The 12,150-nt window shown below is 51.9% G+C and overlaps 1 protein-coding gene across 4 annotated transcripts in view; it reads right to left on the minus strand.

Annotated features, from left to right (window-relative positions):
• STARD8 (StAR related lipid transfer domain containing 8) overlaps positions 1-12,150 on the minus strand; it is a 77,895-nt gene that overhangs the window by 29,106 nt on the left and 36,639 nt on the right. Inside the window, exon 1 of one of the 4 annotated variants that reach the window (XM_082716582.1) lies at positions 11,647-11,836. The exons of 1 other annotated variant lie outside the window; for it this stretch is intronic. In XM_082716582.1, the coding sequence (XP_082572708.1) occupies positions 11,647-11,764 (118 nt within the window). In that variant the 5' untranslated portion in view covers positions 11,765-11,836. Of the gene's footprint in view, positions 1-4,239; positions 4,508-11,646; positions 11,837-12,150 lie in introns of those variants that run through there. 2 more of the 4 variants (XM_082716584.1, XM_082716585.1) reach the window with 2 other exon arrangements.

Consider the following 12,150-nt stretch of genomic DNA (forward strand, 5'->3'; position numbering starts at 1 on the left):
TCAAAAACCACCCAAATGAACTTGTTTGCCCAAGCAAAAACAGAGGGCCAGAAGTTTAATTGGCTCCGGGAAGTTCCCGTGAAGGAATGTTTGTTAGTGTCCCCTTGAGGGAGGTGAGTGTTAAGAGGGGATCCCCCTTAAGGCCAGGGGTGGACGGGGAGTTGGTTAATGGCCATCCCCCAGAGGTGACTTTTCAAGGTGGTTATTATGTGGCTCAATCATTAACCAGGCAGTGGCAGGACCCCAGGCTTGTTGGAATGGAGCCACTCCTTTCCCAAGGACGGCCCAAGAGCAGGAGGCTGCAGCCAGGGAGAGCGCTCATGGGGTCTCCCGGCCCTCTCACAGCCTGCTCTGGTCTCACAGCCAGCTCTGGAGCAGTCGGAAGAAAGGCTGCTATGGAGGGCTGGCCCGGATGTGGAGGAAGTCAGCACACCCTCACTGAGGTGGAGGGAAAAGGGAGACAGTGAGAGGTTTTATCATGAATGAGAGAGGAAGCTCCAAGCTGGGCCTTGGTGATTAGCTGACAAGCTGGGAAAGACGCTCATCCTGAATGCATCCTATGCATCCTGTTTTGCTCCAAAGTGGCCTCAGGGGTCAGGGGAGGGGCCAGGAGGAGAGGAGCCTCCCAGGAATTCTCCCAGGCCTACTGACCTCAAGGTCCTGGGTGGCCCTGGAACTGGGGAGGCAAGTGGGAAAGTTCACCCCATTTACTGCTAGAGGAGCAAGGCACAAAGTTTCGGCAAGAAGCTTCCCCAAATCAGCCTCCGGAGTGGCAGTCCCAGGGACTGGGGCTAGTGTTTTATGTAAAACGAGGGCCCAGGATTCCCTAATTGCTCCAGCTCTGACTTTGCCTAGGCCCCTCTTCAAAGGTTCAGCTCAAATGTCACTGCCTCGCCTCTGTCAGTCACCTTCCCCTCAGTCAAAAGCAACAAGCAGGCTCTCTAGTCAGGCATCCCCAGGCAAAACAGCCCTCCTAGACAGCTGCAAAGATGAACACTGTCAGAATATCTGATGATATTAAGGGGCTGTTCTGGATGTGTTAATGGTACAGTAGTTTTTTTTTTTTTTTTGGAAGCCTTATCTTTTAGAGATCTATATATTGCACTATAGATAAATTGATAAGATGTCTGGGATTTGTTTCAAAATAACAAGAAAGAAGGTGAAGCAGATGGAGGTATTAATAGGCAGGATTATACCCATGGGCTAATGGGCTCTTACTACACTAATTTCCTCTATTTTTATATATGTTTGAAAGCCTTCATAATAATCTTTTTTGAAAAGTCCTCACTGAGGTAAAGGCTTTGTTTGCCACGCATGATTTATGCCACTAACCCCCAAACTAGTTGGTCGATTCCCTGAAGGTGGGGGTTACACTCTGTGTCCTCTAAGACCTAGCCAAGCCTGAACTTAATGACTAATAATTTGTACGGTCTTTGGTAGTTTACAAAGCACTTAGCCATGGATTCTCTCATCTAATCCAATGAGGTAGAAACAGTGAGGAGAAACCAAGAGCTGGGGAAGTCACAAATGGAGCAGCAGGGCCCAGATTTAAACCTCCCATATGTCCAGCTTTCACTCCCTTGTGCTTTGCCCCACACCACCCTGGATTCCTGAGGAACTTAACATCCAGTTACCCATACCAGCACCCTGATGGTTGGGGGTAAACAGGGACAGCAGTCAGTGAAATGTGAGTTCCCATAGTAGGGGGCTGGGCAAGAGAAGACACACACAAACACAGCATTTCAGACCTGCAATGGACCGATTCTGGGATGAGTCCCCCTCTCCTCCCATACACACGAACCAAGGCCATGGGTCACAGATGAAGAGAGCCTTAGTACACAGCTGACACCAACGATTATGTGCTCAGGCCTATTCTCCACTACTTTGTTTAAGGCTGCAGAGTGGGGGAGCTCACACTTCCCATCCTAGAGCCCTTGGATTTTTTAGATCATTTATCTCTATTTTATCTGATAATGGCCTCCCCAGGGCCAAGACACTCGATCTTACCCAAACTTAGAGTCCAAAGAAAAAGTTCTCTTTTATTCAAGCTAGAGGCAATTCCTTCTTCCAGCCAAAGACCCCTTGCCCCACCTTCTCCAAAAAAATGAGGGCACAGTCTTCATTTGTTAAGCCTGCCATCCACTGAACCTGAACATTCCAGAACAGTGAACTCCAAGAGTGTCCTAGCAGAACAGCACCAGCAGCTGCAACAGCATCCAGATTACAGAAACAATCCTCTGCTCCCGTGGAACCTTCTAGCTTTTGTGTTGCTGCTGGTATCCAGGGGTCCTATGCTCCCTCTCCAATCCCTATCCCTAAGGGTGGAACTTTAAAACTTCAAGAAGGCAGAGAAGGTCAAAGTTCAGGCCTCTTTGTGGCACCCTCTTTGCTCCTGTGCTCAAACTCCCGAAGTGTGCTTTAATTAAGAAAGTTCTTCCATCCACCCTGCTCAACTCATGCCCCACTCTCCAGCACTCCCACAAGATACACAGCCCCTTTGTGCACCTTCTGCTCCTCTTCTTGCTCTAAGCATCTCCAGCTATCTCTCAACCCTGTCTCCTCTCCTGGTGGGGCAGGGGAGCTGCAGATGCACAGGGAGGTTGAGCATTCTTCTCAAAGAGTTGCTTAAGAGGTGGACATAAGGCCAGCGAAGAGGGCAAATGGGATTTTGTCCATGTGGTGTTTACTAGCCCTAATGACAGAGGTCCAGGGAGCAGAAATGCCAAACCCCAAATCGGGAACAAAATTGGACATCAAATCCCGGAAATGAGCTCCAAACCCAGAATGCCCAGTGATATGGTAGCTACAGCTTTAGGGTAAAAAACCCCCAAACCCCAACACCATTCCCATGACACTCTTACCCACTTGCTCCATCTTCCATTCATAAACCACTTGCAGCCATGCCTCTTTCTCTATGCCCTTGGACTGTCTGCCTTTCCACCCCCAAATAGAAATTGCCTCTCCTTTATTCCAGGCAGATGGAAATGAGGGGAAAATTCAGAGAGCAACAAGAAAAGATGGTGGGTGGAGAGAGCAACCCTCAGAGTGGGGGCAGCAACAGGTCCCACAGTAGGAGTCAGGGTTTGAAAATAGCCCTGGGTGTGACTCATCACCCTCTCCTCCTAGGTGGGCAGACCTCAGGGCTCCAAGGGGGACAGAGAAAGCCAGGCTTTTCCAGCCCAACCTCTGGGGTCCCAGGCTCTGAGTTGGCCCCACTCCTCCCCACCTTGAATCTGGCTGCTGTCCTACTCACCCTTCCCGCTGGTTTGCCTGCACAATCACCACAAAGCTTTCCATCTGTATAGTTCCTGTCGCCCCAAGCACCTCCAAGACAAACTTTTACCTACCTATACCAGTGAGGAGCTTGGACCCGTGGGACAAGTCAAAATGTCATGGAAAACACTGGCCCTTTAGATACTGAAATCCAGCCCACGACCTTGGGTTGAGCGCTGTTGAAAACACTTCGGCCCGCAGAAGTAGCATGACTCACCTAAGGTCACATGAATTAGTAGCCGAACCCCAGATTCCTGAGTCCTAATTCAGTGCTCCACTTTAAAGAGCCTTGGGAGAAGAGAAATGGAGAGAACCCCAGACTACCTAATTTGGAAATCCCAAAAACTTCCACTAAAAGGAAGCCTTTCCTCAGAGCTTCCATAATCCAAACCCACTTGGGACTTCATGGGGCCACAGAACCGTGGAAGATGCGACTTATCCAAAGGTTTTTACTTGATCCCCACAGCCACCTTAATACCAGGAAAGTACGACCGCTTCTCAGAAGGGAGGACAATGGCCAAGGGGAAAGCCCACAGGGCCCTACCCGGGATTCCTGGAAATGCCCTCAATAGCAGAGGAAGGAAAAGGGTAGGCGAGGTGGCACAGAGCCCGAAGGGCCGCCACCCCTGCCCTGTTCAAGCCCCCCTCCAAAGCCCCAGAGCTAGGGCTCCAGACTCCGGCCAGGCCCGGGATAACGGGGGAAAGCCTCCTTCTACCACCCGACTGGCGGGGCTTCCGTGGGGAGAAGCGCTGCCAGCGGGCTCAGGGGATCCCCCAATTTCGGGGACTCCGACCCCAAATCCCGGGGCGGGGCGAAAGTGGCTCCTGAGTGCGCTGCCTCGCCGAACCGCTAAGAGCGGGGGCGGGCCAGAGCGCTCCCGGGACTAGGCCGGGCCAGGGGGCCCAGGGAGGCCCCGGGAGGCCCCGTGGGTCCGGATTTTTGCCTGACTTCACCCCAACTCCTACCTGGAGGCCGCGTCCACCACTTGGGGTTCGAGACCCTGACACAGCGGCCAGTGGGCAGGAGGTGAGTGCAGGAAGGACTGCTCCTGGCTGGGGCACGCGCGGAGCCTGGGGTCGGGCGGGGGTAATGGTGTCAGCCAGAGGAGCAGCTGCGGCGGCTGCTTAGCTGTTGTCAACCAGAGGCCACTTTCGGCTCAGGTTGGGAGGGAACAACTGCAAGTTGGGCGGTAGGGACGCCCCGCCCACCTACGGGCCCCTCCACCAATGAGGGCGCAGTCCGGCCCACCGGACTTCCCAGAAAGTTGCCCAAATTGTGGTGGGCGGGGCGCTGCTGCCTTCCAGCTCCTCCAATAACCGCTCCGGGGCCTCTTCCTCAGGTCACACCGCTGGTGGGAAGAGGGGTAGGCGGGGAGAAGCCACAGCCAGAGCTAGCAACGCGGGGTGAAGGAGCAAGCGGCTGGCCAGTCGCACAGACTATTTATTAGGTTCTGAATGTGCCTGGCACGGTCTGGGGAATTTAAATACATGTGCCTGTGCACGTCAAGGTTCAGATGCTTGCTGCGGGTAATTTATGGAGCATTCCGAAGACTTCAGTGAGATCTCCGATTAGTAGGGACAACCGAGAGGGAAACTTGGACATTGAATACTTGAGCAGGAAGTTGCCATTCCCACCTTGCTCAGCCCCCGGCATTCTGCAACTTCCCGCCTACCCCCAGCTCTCTGCCTCAAGTCCAAACTCTACCTCCGGGGAGAAATGCATGGACAACTTGGGGCATATGCATTAATCATGACAGGCGAGGGCTTCCAAGAGTGTGACATCAGAAAGCTGACTTAAGTTCTTTTTTTTTTTTTTTTTAAGATTTTACCTATTTATTTGATAGAGATCACAAGTAGGCAGTGAGGCAGGCAGAGAGAGAGAGAGGAGGAAGCAGGCTCCCCGCTGAGCAGAGAGCCCGATGCGGGACTCGATTCCGGGACCCTGAGATCATGACCTGAGCCGAAGGCAGCGGCTTAACCCACTGAGCCACCCAGGTGCCCCGCTGATTTAAATTCTATGAGAAATAGTGTTAAGATTTGATTTCCCTCTTGTCTTTCCTCACGAAGTTTACAAGTTCACAACCATAACTTTATTGTCGAATTGAGGACTCCTATTAGTGGGGACTGGGAGTACTCAAGACAATGTGCCATCCAGCTGCCCTCCTCCACATTTACAGATACAGAAACTGAGAAGACATGACTCACTCAAGCTAACCTATCAGATCCATGGGTTATTTTCTCCATACCTAACAGACGGGAGAAATGAAGCTGAAGTTCCTGGAAAGCAGGGGCCACATCCACCTAATTTCTTTGCTAGAGTACCCAACACAGACAAGAGCAAAAATTCATGTTTATTAGGACAACAACTTTGTTAAGGTCACCCAGGCAATGGCAAAGACAGGCATAGCCGCAAGTGTGCCCCCTCCTGTCTTGGTCTTCAGACAAATTGGAATTCTCCCACCTTCCTTCCCTAGTGGTCCTGAGAGAATCAGAGGAGAAATGCTGAAGCAAGGCTACGCCCAGGGTGCACCCCTTCTTTCCTCTCAATGGCAAGACGGGAGCTGGCACTTTGTTCAAGATGAGTCAGGTCCCTGTGGGTTTTGGATGTAGATGAGACCTGTAGATGAGACTTCAGAACTCACTTCTGGAAACAAAATCCTACCCAGAGTCAGGAACGTCTGTAAAGGGTGGGAAGGTAGACGACCTCCTTCCTGAGGCTGGGCTGTTATATTTGTGGACATCCCTAAGGTCCTGAGTTGGGGCCAAATTTATTTTGTTTCTGAAAAATGCAAAAAGGATATAAAAAGTGTGGGTCCTGCAGTATCCTTATAGCTTCCCTATGGGGAGGAAGCCATGTCAGAGCCAATTTCATCCACCACATAGCACCAAGCAGTGTCCACAGTAGTTTCTCAGTAATGTTGAAAGATATTCAAGGGACAACCAACCATGAAGAAATGAAATTGCAGTCACATAAATAATGACCAAACCCCAATAACCTTTTAGTAGATATATTTAAGTGACTCAGAGATGATGGATTCTGAGACACCCAGTAGTGTCTTAAAAAAATTAATAATCAAGCCAGACAATTAAAAAAGGAAAAACTACAGAAGTAAAAATATAGCAATTGCTATAAATAAGTGGAACAAGAACTTCACAGTGCCTGGCATAGAGTAGCCCATATCTAGGCTATTTCTTTGGGTCTTTCTTGATCTCTTTCTCTTAACCCATGAGCTTTAGAAAGGCAAGAACTCAGTCTCTTCAGAAGGAGATAACTCGTTGCCTTCAATCCTTGCTCTCTGATCTACCCCCAGGCCCTTACCTAAGTCAGAGTCTTGTGTGGAGCAGATATACAGTAATGGGGCCTGGTACAGATGAGGAAATGGTACCTCTTCACAGTCTCCTGGGTTGCATCTTGAATGGCTCTGGTGATAAATGGAGCCTTTAGGCCCCAGGTGTCCCTTTTCCCACAAGCCCCTACTACTGCCTGGATATCTTAGGGTGATGCTGCTGCTGCTACTACTACCTTAGATGCCAGCTCAGCCATTAAGCAGGGTAATGTAGAGTGCATGAGGGCAGACTGAGGGCAGGTGGAAAAACCTTGGGGTGCATGTATGCATTTCCACGCCCTAGACATGGGGCTTCCCTCTATCACTATCCAAGCCCAGGTGTGTCATACAAAGAGCCGTATGATGGAATCTGGAGCCAGACAGCCCAAGCACAAAGCCCAAAGCCCAACTCTGCTACTCATTAGCCATGTGACCTCACGCAAATTATTTTCCACCTTTCTGTGTCTCAGTTTCCTCACCTGTAAAGTGTGGCTGATAATCACAGTCCGGACTTTATATGGCTGTTAAGCGGATCCTCTGGGCTAAATTGTACTTAGAATGGTGGCTAGCTCACAGTAAGTGCTCCTAAGTGTTAGATACAGTGACAGAGGTACTAAGCAATAAAGAGAAAGTGCTGGATACTACTCCCAGTTCTACCACTTTTTGGCTGTGTCAAGGAGGGAAAGTCATTGTGCCACTCCAACCGTCAGGATTTTCACCTGTAAAATGAGGATAGAGCATAATCCCTATCAAGCAAAATTAAGACAATGGATGTGAGGGTGGGCTGTAAAGGGTGGTGGCAGGTGAGGGGATGGGCAAGCAAGGTGTTGGGCAGCTCAGCTTTTTCCCAAGGCCAACCAGCTCATTTCTTCTAGGAGGTGGCAGAGAGAAACTCCAGATGCCGTGACTGTGAGCCACACTCCAAGACACATGGGTTCCAATAAGTGTCTATCTGGACTTCTAATGCCCCCTAGATCCCTTACTGCCTAGGAATGGACATCCTTCAGACTGTGGCAGGCAGACCCGTAGCTCCACTCTGGAACAGCTGAGGGTGATTAAACAGGTGCTTCCACTACCTTTTACCATGGAGCTAAAGCAGCAGCAGCAGCAGCAGCAAATAATTTCCAGGGAACCCAGCTGAGAAGAAAGAAGGCAGGTAGGAACCATGAGGGGGAAATGAATTACACTTGGACCAGCCCCAGGCAGCACAGGACCACGGATGCCCTCACACCTGCACACATTTTCTCAGACCTCCAGTCTGAGGTCTGAAAGGCCTCCAGTCAATCCTGGAACGGTAAAGGCCTGCTCTTCAAAGTTTTTGGGGCCCCTGCCCAGCTTCATGAACGAGGGCTACTGCTCAGATCCCCACAACATGAGACAGTTACAGCTCTTTAAAAAAAAAAAAAATGCCATGCCATGGCAGGGGCGTTCGCACCAAGACAGGCAGCCAGAGTAGTGCCAGTGTAGGAAGAAAGGGATTGGTGGTGGGAGGGTCTTGAAAAGGTGAGGGGTAACAGGAACTCCACTGTGCATTGCTAAGTGGGAGTGGAGATGGAGCTAAGTCCTGGGAGGAGCACAAAGACCACCTCTCAGCCCACAGCCCAGGAGATCACCATGGCTGTGCCCACCCCACACCAGAGAGTACCCTGAAAGGGGGAGCTCCGTGCTGGGCTGGGAGCACTGGGCTAGCTGTGAGGAAAGCTGGGGTACTGGCTAAGCCAGGCAAGGCCAGGGGAGTTTCAGGGATTGCTTACTCTCTCAGGACATCCCCTCCCCCCAACTCCAAGCTAGGACTCAGATGCATTTATTCCCTCTCACCTGCCTCCTGGAACTATTGAAAGGAATGTAGGTGGCAGCTCATGATGAACCTCCAAGCACTTGGACTAAGCAGCTGGAAAGGGAGAACCCAAGCCCCCTCAGTCTCTGCCTCCCACTATTCTCCAGACACCCAAGAGCCTGCCCGCATCATTCCAACAGATACTAGGCAAAGCGACAGCAGCTAGAAAGCCAGCCCCCAGCATCCACGCAACAAACCCAAGTGAGCCATGACAGTGTGGTAGGCACCATTTCACACCCAGGATGGGCCCCTGACTTGGCTTTACTGGCCAGTCTCAAAGAGGCCAGAGGTTTTCTGCTGCAAGCAAATGGAGCACCCCTCCATTCTCTCAGGGAGGTCTGCCTGCCTCCTCTCGAACAAACAGAGGGGCTAAGCCCTTGGTGAACCTGCCACAGATACCCAGAGCAGGATGTCCACTCCCACCCCACCCCCCACCTCATTCTTGCCCTTCAGAGGATAGTCACCGTGCAGTGAGATGAGTAAAAACAAGTCAACTTCTAACACGAAAGCTTTCTCCCTGCCCCACTCCATCCTTAGGCACACCTACAAGCAGCTGAGACCAGAGAAACCCTCCCAGTGCTCCCTCAACAACATTCCCCTCTGCCTGACTTAGTTTCAGCCCTTGAGTTCACTCCTTCCTGGCCAGGCTCAGTTTCCTCATCTGGAAAAACAGGGCTGCGTCCTGGTTTCTTGGGTGCTTTCTTTCTTTTCTTTTCTTCTTTTTGAGAGAAATGGGGAGGGAAGGGCAGGGGGAGGGGCAGAGGGTCTAGAGCCCAATGAGGGGCGCAATCTCACACCCCTGAGATGGTGACCTGAGTAAAATTGACAGTCAGATGCTTAACTGGCTGAGCCACCCAGATGCCCCAGGGACCTTCTTTCCATAACATTCTCTGCTTCTATGAGGTTCTCTGTGTGTTCGTTCCTGTGGAGGGGGTGAGGATCCCAGAAACCCAACATCTCTGGAGCTTTTGCAGAGGACTAGAAGTACTTGGGGGTGTAGGAGTTCTCTAAGGATGAGGAGAAAAAGTTGAGGAAAGTGAGAAAAAGGAAGGAGGAGAAGGCTGAGGTAAAAGGCAGAGAAAGAGGCAGGGCAGATGCTGGGACCAAATGAGCCCAGAAGTCTAGAGACCTGATCCCTGCCTCCAGCACTGCCTCCAGCTCACCTGGTAGCAGTGGACACCCACGGCCTCTGAACAGAGCTCAGGATCCTGCCCCCTTGCCTGGGACCTATCCACTTGTCCCTCAAGGGAAGCAGCTCCTGGGACAAAACAGAAAGGGTGAGGAGGAAATGGAGGAGGATGAGTGGGCTCTTCCTTCCTACCCAACAGGCTGTCCCATCAACCCACTGTGGTCTGACGTCATGCTGCAACCAGATATGGTGTCCATGAAGTTGGAGGGTGGCTGGTGGGGGAGGGGGGATTCACTTTCACAGGCCTGCCCAGAGTCTGGCCCAGTTCAGCCCTGTGATTACCAGGATCTAGGGCTTGGTATTCTCAATTCAAGCAGACAGAATGATCCCTGGGCCACCCACCCTGTCTATTTCCCCTGAAGAATAGCCTGCAGAGGCCTGTGGGGACATCAGAGAAGGCATAGGATGTATGGTGATGCTCGAGGGCCACTCATCTAAGGCTCTGAGCTCTTAAAGCCCCTCTCAGTGTGCTCTTCTCCAAGCATAGCTACCTCCTCCACACACACACCCCAAAACACAAACACACATACTCACTAAATAAAAATTCTGAGCTGATCTTCAGCCAGGCATTCCTGGCTGAAGGAATAGGTGTATTCCCATATAGAGAATATATATATTCCCTGTTCATATGTATCAATGTATCAGTCAACATGGGCACCCAGGCATTGGGGTGGGGTGGACGGGAGGAGAAAACAAGGCAGGTAGGTCCAACAGCCAGGGTCTCTGCCTTATGGAGCTCTGACACCACTGGAAGGACAACAGTGGTCCCCAGATAAAGAATACCCAACCCAGGCAAGGGGGCAGCCAGATCAGGTCCCAGAGGACAGGGAGAGAGGGGACAGCAAGGCCCCCATGTTTCACACTTGATATCTCCGGATGAACAGACCCCACAGGAAACACCGGGAAAGTGGCTCCTGGGCCCCATCAAGGCTCTTGGATCAGGGCCCAGGACACTACAACTCTGGCTTCTACCCTCCTTTTACTACTGAGGAGCTGTGTGACCTGGCTGAGAGTCTTGCCCTCTCTGGGCCTTGGGCTCCACATATGTACAATCAGAGAGTCTGCTCTAAGGATTTCTGCAGGCCCTGTCCTTCAAGAGTGTTCATGTTCCATGACAAACCCATGTTGAGAAAGCCAACCCAGTTTGCTATTTCCTCCCTGCCATTTGGGCAGGAGCAAGGGAGAACTTACTGGGGGAAAAGGAAGCAGCAGAGCCTGGAGATTTTTTTTTACAGCACAGAAAAATAAGTACTTTTTTCAATTTTTAAAAAGACAAAGTGCCAGGTAGACTGGGAGACCCACTGGAGTGGAAACAGGCCTTGGGATGGAGCTTTTAGGCAATCAAGGTGCTGCCAGGGTGGCGGGCCCACATCATGCAACTAGGAGACAGAGTGAGGCAGTAAGGGTCCCCTGGAGTGACAGGGGCTGTGTGGAGCTACTGGCTAGGTAGTGAGACCCAAGGATCCAGAGACAAAAAGAGGGATAGAAGCACAGAAGGATAAAGGGATGAAGTCAAAACATAAGCAGGTCAGACATATAGTGGGACAGGAAGACAGACAGGAGGGTGGAAGTGTGACGCCAGTGTTGGAGACAAAAAAGTGCTAGAGGACTAGTGATAAGGGACATACAATTCATTAAATCCCTACTATGTGTTAACAACTAAAATGTTGGTCTTTTTGGAGTAGCGGATAAAGGCAAAGGGAGAGAGGCAGGTAGGGACACAGCCCGATGGACAGCTGGGATAAAAGGATGGGGGCACCCTGAAAAACAGCAAGAACTGCCAAAGAATTAGAAGGAAGCAGGAGCGCGGGGACGCAAGGTCTGAAAAAAGGAGAGTGCCAGCCCGGGATGGGATTCAGACAAACGGACGCAGAACTAAATAGATGAAAGCGGGACTGGAACCAAAGATTCGGAGGCGAGGGGGACTGGAGTTCTGCTTAGCCGGAGGGCAGCGCCAAGGCTCCCAGCGACTTGCAAGCCTAGCCCTGACCTCCCGCAGAGGTCCGCCCAGCTCTGTTCACCTGGCTTCCAGTGCGGCGGGTCCCACCGAGCGCCCTTCGCACCCCGCAGCTTCCACGGCATCCTCGTCCGGGGCTTTGGGAGCCGCAAGCCTGGCCCCCTGCCCGGGGCTTCAGCCATGAGTTCACCGGCGACTCCCAAGCGGAGCGCTGGTCCCTCGGGTTGTCGTCCCCGCACTGAGCCTGGGGCGAGGACGGCGCTGAGTGGAGGTAGGGAGGGGCTGAGGGAATGACGGCCCAAGTTGCCCCGCCCACTCAGCGACGACTAGAAAGTTCCACGCCCCCACCTTGAGCAGAAAACCCCCCTTCTCTAGCCTCCACTGGCCTCAGGTTACTTATTGAGCTCTGCCACTCTGCCTCGCGCCTCACAATCAGGTCTCCACTCCCGGGTTGGGGTCTGGCCTTTCCCATACTGGCCCCCAATTTGAGGGGTATCTCACCACAGATCCCACTCCTTTTTGCTGTCCTCTGCCAGTGCAAGATAGTGAGAGTCAGCCCCTCCACCTC

Source organism: Mustela nivalis (assembly GCF_964662115.1).
Source record: "Mustela nivalis genome assembly, chromosome: X".
Taxonomy (NCBI): Eukaryota; Metazoa; Chordata; class Mammalia; order Carnivora; family Mustelidae; genus Mustela; species Mustela nivalis.